Source organism: Rattus norvegicus, chromosome 18 (assembly GCF_036323735.1).
Source record: "Rattus norvegicus strain BN/NHsdMcwi chromosome 18, GRCr8, whole genome shotgun sequence".
In the NCBI taxonomy this organism is placed as follows: domain Eukaryota; kingdom Metazoa; phylum Chordata; class Mammalia; order Rodentia; family Muridae; genus Rattus; species Rattus norvegicus.
This window is the reverse complement of record NC_086036.1, coordinates 85,131,304-85,145,362: the sequence shown is the minus strand read 5'-3', so window position 1 is coordinate 85,145,362 and position 14,059 is coordinate 85,131,304. Positions and strand designations below refer to the sequence as shown.

The window sequence follows — 14,059 nt, the reverse complement described above, 5'->3', positions numbered from 1 at the left end:
ATTAAATGATTTTAGCACAAAATTACTTCATGTTATTTGGTGCAGAGAAGATTTTAAGAACAGAACAAATTTTCATTTCTATTTGTTCTTAATATACATTGCTAAATGTAAGCACACACAGCTTTGTGGTTCAACAATATTTGAATTGTCATGAAATATTAATAGAAACTATATTTGTATTCAAGGAAATATTTGAACATGTATTGATTGGTCATATATTAATTTATGTATATCAAAATCACGGGAGACCTTTAAAATTTTATTTGTAAAAGCCAGTTTTTAATAACAAAATATAGGTAAATATGCTTGTCTTCAGAAGTGTGGTTAATCACGGCTATGCTAAGAGAATTTTGTCTGTTTTGTATGTTGTTGTCCTGTGTTAGTCAATGACTCCTCTGTATGCACTGTGGTAGTAAGTTCATTTACTTAGTTTCTTTATACTATTAAACCTAAGCTTAAATCATTAATTTTTCTTGACTAATTTAAGGACACACGCCTAAAGAGCTTGATAGATTGTCTAAAATATGAATGTTTAACAAACAGTAAGGTGAAATTTCAAGTACATTTTGTTAAATCCTAAATTCCACGTATGGGAAATCATTATTATTTTTTTCTATTGTACTGTTTGAAATGTTTAAATTGTAAGCTAATATGGACATGATTTTTGTATCTTATTATTTTGCTTGGATATATGTTAGAATTGGGATTCCTAGAATAAAAATAAAGTGACATTATATACAGCCTTGTCATGTGTAGCAAATTATACTTCCTCCATAAGATAAAGTGACAGAGGATAGAACCTTGTGAAGAATTTTCTGTACACTAAAACTTTGTCCCATCTTTTCAAATTCCCCCTCAATTTTATGCTTTATCCTTCTTTATTAGCTGACCACTAAATAATCTGTGCAGGTTGTGTGATGAGTAGATAAAAGAGCTGTGATATCAATACAAAAGATTCAACAATTTCCCCCATCTATCAGTTCTTATATGTTAGCATTTACCATATAATTTTGTATGATTTATGGAGGGACTCCTGAGGTTCTATACCTTCCTGAGGGACCACTGTCCCTGTATGGTTTTCTGAGGTAGAGGGTGCCATCTTTTCACTTCCACAGGCATTGGTAACTTTCCTTTGTTCCAATAAACTGCCTCCCACCTATGCTGAGGAAAAAGACTAAGTTTAATGAATTTGCATAAAAAAGACTTGTAAATAGAAAAATTGGAAAGAACACTTTCAGCAGGAGAATGACAGAGATGAGAAATGGATGGGGTATAATGACTAAAATTCATTATTAAAGCCAAAGAAATCTTGTGCTGATTCCATAATGTAATATTAACAGGAGTTCATTTGGAAGTTGGGATTGGTGAAAGTCCAACAAATAAAAAAGAACTAGAATGCCATGTGCTAAATACAATGTGCCAAACACTGGTAATTTTAAAGAAATTGAGCAGTTCCTTGTTTGCAGTTGTATGGCTGCTAACCCTTTGGTAAGAAAGATATATCTAATTGCAGAGAGGGACAGATATGTTATTGTGTGCTTGGAGCTCAACCTCATTCTTGATGTATTTTTCAAGACTACAGCAGAAGATCTAAGAAAGTCAACAGGAGCACTGGGAGTGTCTTCACATTGTTACTTTACTTATTTTGCTTTTAGTGGGAAAAGTCTTTTGTGATAGCTCTGAGAGTGCTTTTTAACATGGAAAATGCTGTCTTTCAGTAAGAAACAATGCTCATGGAAATAATTTGAAAGAATTACACTCTGTCTTCTACTAGCAGGAAAAGGATTATGACAATTCTGTAGTTTGAATAAAGACACAGAATAAAAACACAGTGACTAACATTTCTGAAATTGCCTTTTTTTTTTAAATCTCTCCTCACGCTGGTAGTGAAAAATATTCCAGGAATAAAATATGCTAAATTTATAAATTCAAAAGCTGTAGCCATTTTGAAATACCAAACAAGTTCAATTACTGGAAAAGTAAAAATGTATTTTATTTATTTGTTTTTCAACATATCTACAGAGAATGTGTGATATTATACAGCCAAAACAAGATGCCAACCTCACAGTTTGGCATTGATTATTTCCATTATAAAAAGAGCATGGTCCAAAACCAATAAACTCAGTTTACATAATTAATGGTCATTTTAAAAGCTAATTCAAAAGATTCAGAAATTCATGTATTCAAGCCTTGACCAGTCTCTTAAATTTATTATAATATGAAAATAGTAGTACCTGTTCACAGCAGTAGTTATTAAAATTAATGTGTAAATAAAAATTCAAAATATATTGTATTTTACATAATAAATATTTAATATATCCTAGTTATTGTAAGACAAGGGAATCAATGATTCCAAAATAAAGCTATATTTTTGCAGTTTTCTAAGTTATGTTATGACTATTTGTTTAAAATCCTCAATTTGAGTCAGACAATTAGAAATATTATTATTTTATTAGAATGTACAAAACTAATAGAATGTATCTATTTCACTTACCTGAACCAAATGCTCAAAGCAGTGTGAAATGAAATGAAAATTTGCCATCATGTGTACGGTATTGACACCCAAGTGATTATTTACATTAAAAATTATTAATTACAATTAATAGACACAGATTGATACATTGAATTTTACATGGAGCATTATGTTATGAAATTGTGCTGCAATTCTATTAGTCACAAACTTCCCTTTAATGAAATCATTCTATGAAGTAAAGCGAATTTTAGAATCTCATCCCCAATGGAATAGTTTAATAGATAAAACACCAAATGCCAGTAAACTCATAGGAAATGATGGATAATCAGATTCCTTTATTTGCTTTCAGATATTCAGACGATGCTGGTTAGTTTTTAAGAAGGCTTCTAGCAAGGGACCCAGAAGGCTAGAAAAGTTTCCAGATGAAAAGGCAGCTTATTTCAGAAACTTTCACAAGGTAAGTCACATACACAGAGGTCCCTGGGGAACAACTGGGCACTTGACAACTTGTGAAGACATTTTTTTGATGGATGGAATCTACAGAGGGAAAAATTCATGGCTAAGATAAAATGTTTCTGTTCTGATAAAATGCAAAAGTTATTTTTCTTCCTTATCTTAATCATCTGCTGTAAATCCCAGCTATACTTCTGCAAAATGAAATAAGGCTCATTTTTATGGCGACTTCGTAAAATGAGATGAGTTATAACTCGGTCCTTTCTAAGGTGCTGAGTGGGCACTTTCCCTCTTTTCAGGTTAATTGTGCATTTGCTACTATGATTTAAACTATGGACAGTATTTAGAAAATAGCATTTATCAGACAAGCTTTAGCAGTGTCAATGACACTGTTAATATAAATACCATTAGCCATTTATTTGGCATATTAGGAAAAAATGATCATCAAATATGCTGACAGATATGAATGGACACATGGCCTTTTTGGAGTGGGTGTGGCTTTCTTGGCCTAAATGTGTCACTGAGGTTAAGCTTTGAGGTTTCAGAAACTCATGCCAGATCCTCCCTCCCTTCGTCCCTCTGTCCCAACGTGTTCTCTCTCTCTCTCTCTCTCTCTCTCTCTCTCTCTCTCTCTCTCTCTCCCTCCCTCCCTCCCTCCCTCCCTACCTCCCTCCCTCTCTATTCCTGCATCCTGCTGCTCTAGATGTAGAACTCTTGTACCTTTCTCTAGTATCATGTTTGCCTGTGCTACTAAAATGATGAAGAAAGAGCTAAACCTCTGAACTATAAACTAGACTCAAATGTTTCTCTTTTTAAGAGTTGCCAGGATAATGCTGTCTCTTCACAGAATAGAAATCCTAAAAGAGTCTTGCAGGCATGGCCATGTTGCAAGAGATATGTCATTGTAGTCAGGCTTTGAGAGTTTAAAGACATGCCATTTCCAGTCTATTTTCTCTGCTTTTTGTTTAGAATTCCAGATCTAACTTTTTGACATCCATCTCTATCTACCATGTCTCTGTTCTATCATCATGGGCCCTAATCACTCTGGTTTCATAAGCCCAAATAAACTCTTTCTTCTATAAGAGTTGTGGTGTGCTATCAAGCCAATAGAAGAGTGAATAGGGCAACCTGCCTGTTCAGCAGTGCTACACACTAACTGGAACTCTACCTAGTTCAACATTTTTCTCCTAAACAAGCAAAATTCTTAATGAGACATTATATTATGCTTGGTCTTAGCTGTGTTTTATATAAAAAGATGCATCTTCTCTAGGATTTCAACTGCTTATATAGACTGGTAATTTGGATACAAATACAAACTAGATGTCTGCTCTATGACAGACAGTCTATTCGTGGCTACCATGTAAGGTTGCATAAGACAAACCCATTGTACTCCCAAAACCTTGAATCTTACTGTAGACAAAATTCATATGCTCATAACACAGCCAGAAGTCCTAGAGAGCCATGTATTTCCCTTGAATTTGGAATTCAAGTAAATGTCTTAGCAAACATGACAGCTGAGTGTTGGATGTTTTGGTAGTAATGTCTCCATCTCTTACTGCAATGTGGTCATCTTTTTAAGGCATAGAAAGCAGTTCCCCTTTCTTCTTATTTATCTTGTTGTTGTGGTGGTGGTGTTTTACTTGTTTATTATACTTGTAGTTTCTTGTTCCTTACTTATTACTGTTAAAAATATTTAGCCATAGACTGAGTTTATTTAGTACTACCCATATGTATTGATGATTATAGGTAACTTTTGGAGACTGGACAAATTATCAGAGGGTTGTTCCTGGAACAGACTAAGTCCATCTCTCTTCCTGGTCATTAATTGTCTGTAACTTCTCATATAGGTATTGTTTATTTTTGAGATCAAATTTTACTATACAGCCCCATCTACTTGTGAATTTATGAGCCTCTGAATTCAGATATTCAGGAGCTAAAATTATAGCCATGAATCATCACAACTGAAACTTCTCCTTTTTATATAAGCTGACTTTTCCAGTTTTAATTTATTTTTATACTACAGTAGCAGTCACATGCTCTCTGTAGGAATGCTTAGGGACAAAGTACATGCTTACTCTGATCTGTCTTGGATACTGCTCATTGAAAATCTCTTCATTTCCACTGTGACCAGATAGGTTTTAAGAACATTTTCGTCTTTGAGCTACCCTGCCCATCAGTCTGACCTAGAATTCAAGCCCATTATGTGCCTGATTTTCTAAACCTTGTTATATGTGTAATATTGTTTGTTGCACTAGAAATATTGCATTGCACCAAGGAATGCAGTGGTGAAAAATTATGAAATGCTACATCTGTTTACCATTAGTCTTAAGCATACGTGACCAAGAAAGTGTTGTGGAAATAAATTTTTATTGTAACAGAATCAGAATAAAATATAAACAGCTATAGCTTGAAGTGACAAAGATGAAGCATTAGAAAAAGCAGCCCATGAGAATTTCTAAGAGGTAATAGAAGATCATTCAATAAACAAAGAATAAAAATCTGGCACAAGATCAAAAGACTTTTGAGACAAAAGTGTGACAAATTAGATTTCCGAAAAAAGAACTGAAATATATTCCTAAAATGATGGAAATGTATGAAATGGTTTAGAGAAGAGAGTGTGTCATGTGACTATTGTGTTCAAATGCCTATTTCTCTTTCCATTGCCAAAATACATAAGTAATTCCTAACTTTTACATCAAAACACAGAATAAATTAGATACAGCCTTGGTCTCTGAACCAAGACTGTTTGTAAAGAAGAAACAAATGAATATCGAAACAATTGTCCACCTTTCCACTAAGGGCAGTGGTAGTCATGGGGGTGGTAGTAACGGCCCTGGCACTGGAAGACTTACTATAACAGGAAAGCTAGAAAGCATAGGGAAAGTAGCTGGCTTTGGTTATGTTAGGCTATCAGAGAGTAAGAAAGACACACTTCAAAAAAGAAAGCCAGTGGTAGGTGTCCTCACAGACACACATATGCTCAGCACAGGGCCGATGAGGGTAACAGTGAGGTAGATAAACTCTGGCAAACAGAGATTACTTTGTAGCTAAGGCTTATGTATCTTACTTAAAGCATGAACCACAGAATGAGAAAACTGAAGTGGCATAATTCCTGAATCCTCCAACAGCAATCTTACATTTTATATTTTATTAACTATTTTTATAATAGTTGGTCTTCTTATTTAATTATTTATTTTTCTTTTAATGTGTTTTAACTGAGATAGAATTATATCACTTTCATCATTCAGCACCTTCATTTCCTACCTCCAACTCCTCTTGGCTGCCTCTTTCCCATAAATTTCTTCCTCGCCCCACCTAAAATTGCTAGCCTCTTTTTCTTTCTAATTAATTTTGTCAGTAGTACCCAAATGCCAAATAAGAGAAATACTTTGAAAGAAAACTACCAATATTTTCTGTAAATCTCAAAATTTCTTAGCAGACTATTAACAGAAATATAAATAGAATTGTATGAAAACTGTTAACATAAACAGCAGTTTACTACTGTTTTCTTTGAAACTTAATGGAATAATTAGCAATAAAAAGTGAAAATGTCACAGGGTGTTTAAAGAAATACAGGAAAAAGCATTTGTAAAAATTTAACTTGCATTGATTATACATAGCTCTCAATAAACCAACAATAGAGCAAGCTTCAACAATTTGGAAAAGAGCTTCGAATAAGTTCTTCCAGAAGAAAAGGAAAAATGGTTTCTATTCTTAGACAACATAATTATTTGTTGTAAATGCTTGTTAAACTAGAAATACCAGAACCAATGAATGCGGTGAACAATAGACATGGGAATTTTAATATAAAAAAAATCAGTGTGTTTACCGGAAGTCCCACACCCGTGGATCCCGGCCCGCAGCAGCTCTCTGCTCCCAAACCCCGTGGGAGAGAGACCTCACCGCCTGGTCAGGTGGGCACTCCTGAGGCTGCAGAGCGGAGGAGACCACCAACACTGCCCACCCCTGCCCACATCCCTGGCCCAAGAGGAAACTGTATAAGGCCTCTGGGTTCCCGTAGGGGAGGGCCCAGGAGCGGCAGGACCCCTGCGCCTGAGACACAGCCGGAACCTGAAGCAAACAGACCGGATAAACAGTTCTCTGCACCCAAATCCCGTGGGAGGGAGAGCTAAACCTACAGAGAGGCAGACACGCCTGGGAAACCAGAAGAGACTGCACTCTGCGCACATGCAGACGCCAGAGGAAAACACCAAACGCCATCTGGAACCCTGGTGCACGTAAGCTCCCGGAAAGAGCTGCGCAGATCTTCTTGGCTGCTGCCGCCGAGGAGAGGACTTAGGCAGTACCCCACAAGCACACTTGAGCCTCGGAACCTCAGGTAGGACCAACTTTTCCCCTGCAAGTGACCTGCCTGGTGAACTCAATACACGGGCCCACAGGAACAGCTGAAGACCTGTAGAGAGGAAAAACTACATGCCCGAAAGCAGAACACTCTGTCCCCATAACTGGCTGAAAGAAAACAGGAAAACAGGTCTTACAGCACTCCTGACACACAGGCTTATAGGACAGTCTAGCCACTCTCAGAAATAGCAGAACAAAGTAACACTAGAGATAATCTGATGGCGAGAGGCAAGCACAGGAACCCAAGAAACAGAAACCAAGACTACATGGCATCATCGGAGCCCAATTCTCCCACCAAAATGAACATGGAATATCCAAACACATCAGAAAAGCAAGATCTAGTTTCAAAATCATATTTGATCATGATGCTGGAGGACTTCAAGAAAGACGTGAAGAACTCCCTTAGAGAACAAGTAGAAGCCTACAGAGAGGAATCACAAAAATGCCTGAAAGAATTCCAGGAAAACATAAATAGACAAGTAGAAGCCCATAGAGAGGAGACACAAAAATCCCTGAAAGAATTCCAGAAAACACAATCAAACAGTTGAAGGAATTAAAAATGGAAATAGAAGCAATCCAGAAAGAACACATGGAAACAACCCTGGATATAGAAAATCAAAAGAAGAGACAAGGAGCTGTAGATAGAAGCTTCACCAACAGAATACAAGAGATGGAAGAGAGAATCTCGGGAGCAGAAGATTTCCTAGATATCATTGACTCAACTGTCAAAGATAATGTAAAGCAGAAAAAGCTACTGGTCCAAAACATACAGGAAATCCAGGACTCAATGAGAAGCTCAAACCTAAGGATAAAAGGTATAGAAGAGAGTGAAGACTCCCAGCTCAAAGGACCAGTAAATATCTTCAACAAAATCATAGAAGAAAACTTCCCTAACCTAAAAAAAGAGATACCCATAGACATACAAGAAGCCTACAGAACTCCAAATAGATTGGACCAGAAAAGAAACACCTCCCGTCACATAATAGTCAAAACACCAAACGCACAAAATAAAGAAAGAATATTAAAAGCAGTAAGGGAAAAAGGTCAAGTAACATATAAAGGCAGACCTATCGGAATCACACCAGACTTTTCGCCAGAAACTATGAAGGCCAGAAGATCCTGGACAGACGTCATACAGACCCTAAGAGAACACAAGTGCCAGCCCAGGTCACTGTATCCTGCAAAACTCTCAATTAACATAGATGGAGAAACCAAGATATTCCATGACAAAACCAAATTTACACAATATCTTTCTACAAATACAGCACTACAAAGGATAATAAAGGGTAAAGCCCAAATAAGGAAGCAAGCTATACCCTAGAAGAAGCAAGAAACTAATCGTCTTGGCAACAAAACAAAGAGAAGAAAAGCACACAAACATAACCTCACATCCAAATATGAATATAACAGGAAGCAATAATCACTATTCCTTAATATCTCTCAATATCAATGGCCTCAACTCCCCAATAAAAAGACATAGATTAACAAACTGGATACGCAACGAGGACCCTGCATTCTGCTGCCTACAGGAAACACACCTCAGAGACAAAGACAGACACTACCTCAGAGTGAAAGGCTGGAAAACAACTTTCCAAGCAAATGGTCAGAAGAAGCAAGCTGGAGTAGCCATTCTAATATCAAATAAAATCAATTTTCAATTAAAAGTCATCAAAAAAGATAAGGAAGAACACTTCATATTCATCAAAGGAAAAATCCACCAAGATGAACTCTCAATCCTAAATATCTATGCCCCAAATACAAGGGCACCTACATACGTAAAAGAAACCTTACTAAAGCTCAAAACACACATTGCACCTCACACAATAATAGTGGGAGATTTCAACGCCTCACTCTCATCAATGGACAGATCATGGAAACAGAAATTACACAGAGACGTAGACAGACTAAGAGAAGTCATGAGCCAAATGGACTTAACAGATATTTATAAAACATTCTAACCTAAAGCAAAAGGATGTACCGTCTTCTCAGCTCCTCATGGTACTTTCTCCAAAATTGACCATATAGTTGGTCAAAAAACGGGCCTCAACAGGTACAGAAAGATAGAAATAATCCCATGCGTGCTATCGGACCACCACGGCCTAAAACTGGTCTTCAATAACAATCAAGGAAGAAAGCCCACATATACTTGGAAAAGGAACAATGCTCTACTCAATGATAACCTGGTCAAGGAAGAAATAAAGAAAGAAATTAAAAACTTTTTATAATTTAATGAAAATGAAGGTACAACATACCCAAACTTATGGGACACAATGAAAGCTATGCTAAGAGGAAAACTCATAGCACTGTGTGCCTGCAGAAAGAAACAGGAAAGAGCATATGTCAGCAGCTTGACAGCACACCTAAAAGCTCTAGAGCAAAAAGAAGCAAATACACCCAGGAGGAGTAGAAGGCAGGAAATAATCAAACTCAGAGCTGAAATCAACCAAGTAGAAACAAAAAGGACCATAGAAAGAATCAACAGAATGAAAAGTTGGTTCTTTGAGAAAATCAACAAGATAGATAAACCCTTAGCCAGACTAACGAGAGGACCCAGAGAGTGTGTCCAAATTAACAAAATCAGAAATGAAAAGGGAGACATAACTACAGATTCAGAGGAAATTCAAAAAATCATCAGATCTTACTATAAAAGCCTATATTCAACAAAACTTGAAAATCTACAGGAAATGGACAATTTCCTAGACAAATATCAGGTACCGAAGTTAAATCAGGAACAGATAAACCAGTTAAACAACCCCATAACTCCTAAGGAAATAGAAGCAGTCATTAAAGGTCTCCCAACCAAAAAGAGCCCAGGTCCAGATGGGTTTAGTGCAGAATTCTATCACACCTTCATAGAAGACCTCATACCAATATTATCCAAACTATTCCACAAAATTGAAACAGATGGATCACTCCCGAATTCCTTCTACGAAGCCACAATTACTCTTATACCTAAACCACACAAAGACCCAACAAAGAAAGAGAACTTCAGACCAATTTCCCTTATGAATATCGACGCAAAAATACTCAATAAAATTCTGGCAAACTGAATCCAAGAGCACTTCAAAACAATCATCCACCATGACCAAATAGGCTTCATCCCAGGCATGCAGGGATGGTTTAATATACGGAAAACCATCAACGTGATTCATTATATAAACAAACTGAAAGAACAAAACCACATGATCATTTCATTAGATGCTGAGAAAGCATTTGACAAAATTCAACACCCCTTCATGACAAAAGTCCTGGAAAGAATAGGAATTCAAGGCCCATACCTAAATATAGTAAAAGCCATATACAGAAAACGAGTTGCTAACATTAAACTAAATGGACAGAAACTTGAAGCAATCTCACTACAATCAGGGACTAGACAAGGCTGCCCACTCTCTCCCTACTTATTCAATATAGTTCTTGAAGTTCTAGCCAGAGCAATCAGACAACAAATGGAGGTCAAGGGGATACAGATCGGAAAAGAAGAAGTCAAAAATATCACTATTTGCAGATGATATGATAGTTTATTTAAGTGATCCCAAAAGTTCCACCAGAGAACTACTAAAGCTGATAAACAACTTCAGCAAAGTGGCTGGGTATAAAATTAACTCAAATAAATCAGTAGCCTTCCTCTACACAAAAGAGAAACAAGCCGAGAAAGAAATTAGGGAAACGACACCCTTCATAATAGACCCAAATAATATAAAGTACCTTGGTGTGACTTTAACCAAGCAAGTAAAAGATTTGTACAATAAGAACTTCAAGACACTGAAGAAAGAAATTGAAGAAGACCTCAGAAGATGGAAAGATCTCCCATGCTCATGGATTGGCAGGATTAATATAGTAAAAATGGCCATTTTACCAAAAGCGATCTACAGATTCAATGCAATCCCCATCAAAATACCAATCCAATTCTTCAAAGAGTTAGACAGAAAAATTTGCAAATTCGCTGGAATAACAAAAAACCCAGGATAGCTAAAACCATCCTCAACAATAAAAGGACTTCAGGGGGAATCACTATCCCTGAACTCAAGCAGTATTACAGAGCAATAGTGATAAAAACTGCATGGTATTGGTACAGAGACAGACAGATAGACCAATGGAATAGAATTGAAGACCCAGAAATGAACCCACACACCTATGGTCACTTGACTTTTGACAAAGGAGCCAAAACCATCCAATGGAAAAAAGATAGCATTTTCAGCAAATGGTGCTGGTTCAACTGGAGGGCAACATGTAGAAGAATGCAGATTGATCCATGCTTATCACCCTGTACAAAGCTTAAGTCCAAGTGGATCAAGGACCTCTACATCAAACCTGATACACTCAAACTAATAGAAGAAAAACTAGGGAAGCATCTGGAACACATGGGCACTGGAAAAAATTTCCTGAAGAAAACACCAATGGCTTATGCTCTAAGATCAAGAATCGAAAATGGGATCTCATTAAACTGCAAAGCTTCTGTAAGGCAAAGGACGCTGTGGTTAGGACAAATCGGCAACCAACAGATTGGGAAAAGATCTTTACCAATCCTACAACAGATAGAGGCCTTATATCCAAAATATAAAAAGAACTCAAGAAGTTACACTGCAGGGAGACAAATAACCCTATTAAAAAATGGGGTTCAGAGCTAAACAAAGAATTCACAGCTGAGGAATGCCGAATGGCTGAGAAACACCTAAAGAAATGTTCAACATCTTTAGTCATAAGGGAAATGCAAATCAAAATAACCCTGAGATTTCACCTCACACCAGTGAGAATGCCTAAGATCAAAAACTCAGGTGACAGCAGATGCTGGCGAGTATGTGGAGAAAGAGGAACACTCCTCCATTGTTGGTGGGCTTGCAGACTGGTACAACCATTCTGGAAATCAGTCTGGAGGTTCCTCAAAATTGGACATTGAACTGCCTGAGGATCCAGCTATACCTCTCTTGGGCATATACCCAAAAGATGCCCCAACATATAAAAAAGACACGTGCTCCACTATGTTCATCGCAGCCTTATTTATAATAGCCAGAAGCTGGAAAGAACCCAGATGCCCTTCAACAGAGGAATGGATACAGAAAATGTGGTACATCTACACAATGGAATATTACTCAGCTATCAAAAACGACTTTATGAAATTCGTAGGGAAATGGTTGGAACCGGAAAATATCATCCTGAGTGAGCTAACCCAATCACAGAAAGACATACATGGTATGCACTCACAGATAAGTGGCTATTAGCCCAAATGCTTGAATTACCCCAGATGCCTAGAACAAATGAAACTCAAGACGGATGATCAAAATGTGAATGCTTCACTCCTTCTCTAAAAGGGGAACAAGAATACCCTTGTCAGGGAAGAGAGAGGCAAAGATTAAAACAGAGACTGAAGGAACTCCCATTCAGAGCCTGCCCCACATGTGGCCCATACATATACAGCCACCCAATTAGACAAGATGGATGAAGCAAAGAAGTGCAGACCGACAGGAGCCGGATGTAGATCGCTCCTGAGAGACACAGCCAGAATACAGCAAATACAGAGGCGAATGCCAGCAGCAAACCACTGAACTGAGAATAGGATCCCCGTTGAAGGAATCAGAGAAAGAACTGGAAGAGCCTGAAGGGGCTCGAGACCCCATATGTACAACAATGCCAAGCAACCAGAGCTTCCAGGGACTAAGCCACTACCTAAAACTATACATGGATTGACCCTGGACTCTGACCTCATAGGTAGCAATGAATATCCTAGTAAGAGCACCAGTGGAAGGGGAAGCCCTGGGTCCTGCTAAGACTGCAACCCCAGTGAACTAGAGTGTTGGGGGGAGGGCAGCAATGGGGGGAGGATTGGGAGGGGAACACCCATAAGGAAGGAGACGGGGGGAGGGGGATGTTTGCCCGGAAACCAAAGAATTATTATTAAGTATTAAATAAATAAAAAAAAATCAATTGCATTATTTCACATAGGAGCAGATGACACTTGTCAAATGCATTTTTAAAAAGAACTGGATTAAAAATAGTGCCAAAAATAATTATGAGTGAATTCATAAAACCACATAAAAAACCTTCATGCTGAAAATTATGGACATTAATTTAGAATAAAGCAAAAACAGGACATGCATAATGAAATGACTGCATGTGGCTTGTCCATGTTACTAGGTTTTCCTTATCTTAAACTTTATATCTAATAAATAAATAATTCCACATAATTCTAATAAAAGTTAGGTTGTTTTGTGAAAACTGACATAATAAGTTAAAATGAAAATGTATATAACATAAATTAACCAAAGCAGGCTTAATATTACACAAGAGCAAAGCTAGAATCGCTGAAGTTGTTGAAACATTCTAAAATTGCAGAAATCATGGCCATGTGATGGAAGCATGTGGTTGCAAGTATAGCTCAATGGACGTTAATAAAAAAAGTGAGCAGCAAATCCAACCCTAAGTGATCAATCTAATTTAGTCAATAAAGACAAGTCAACGGGGAAGGTTTTTCAACAAACAACTGAATGTTAAATAAAATGAACACTACCCCACACTACAAATTGTATAAACTCAAAGACAATCATTGTTCTAAGCTAGGCAGTAAAAGTATAAAACTGACAGAATTAAGCAAAAGAAAAAATGTTTTATAAGCAAAGTTTCTACAAGCAAAGTATCTTAAAACTCTGAAGTGCAATTTAAAATATATCAAAATTTAAAACACTTTCCATTCAAATCACTATTTTGTATTTTAACTGCAGATTACTGACTAGGAAAAAAAATTTACAAAGAGCATACAGGACACAAAAATCTCCC

The 14,059-nt window shown here is 37.0% G+C and overlaps 1 protein-coding gene across 1 annotated transcript in view; it reads left to right on the top strand.

Moving 5' to 3' along the window:
• Dok6 (docking protein 6) overlaps positions 1-14,059 on the top strand; it is a 443,157-nt gene that overhangs the window by 145,285 nt on the left and 283,813 nt on the right. Inside the window, exon 2 of the mRNA NM_001191943.1 lies at positions 2,823-2,930. Within this exon, the coding sequence (NP_001178872.1) occupies positions 2,823-2,930 (108 nt within the window). The remainder of the gene's footprint in view (positions 1-2,822; positions 2,931-14,059) is intronic.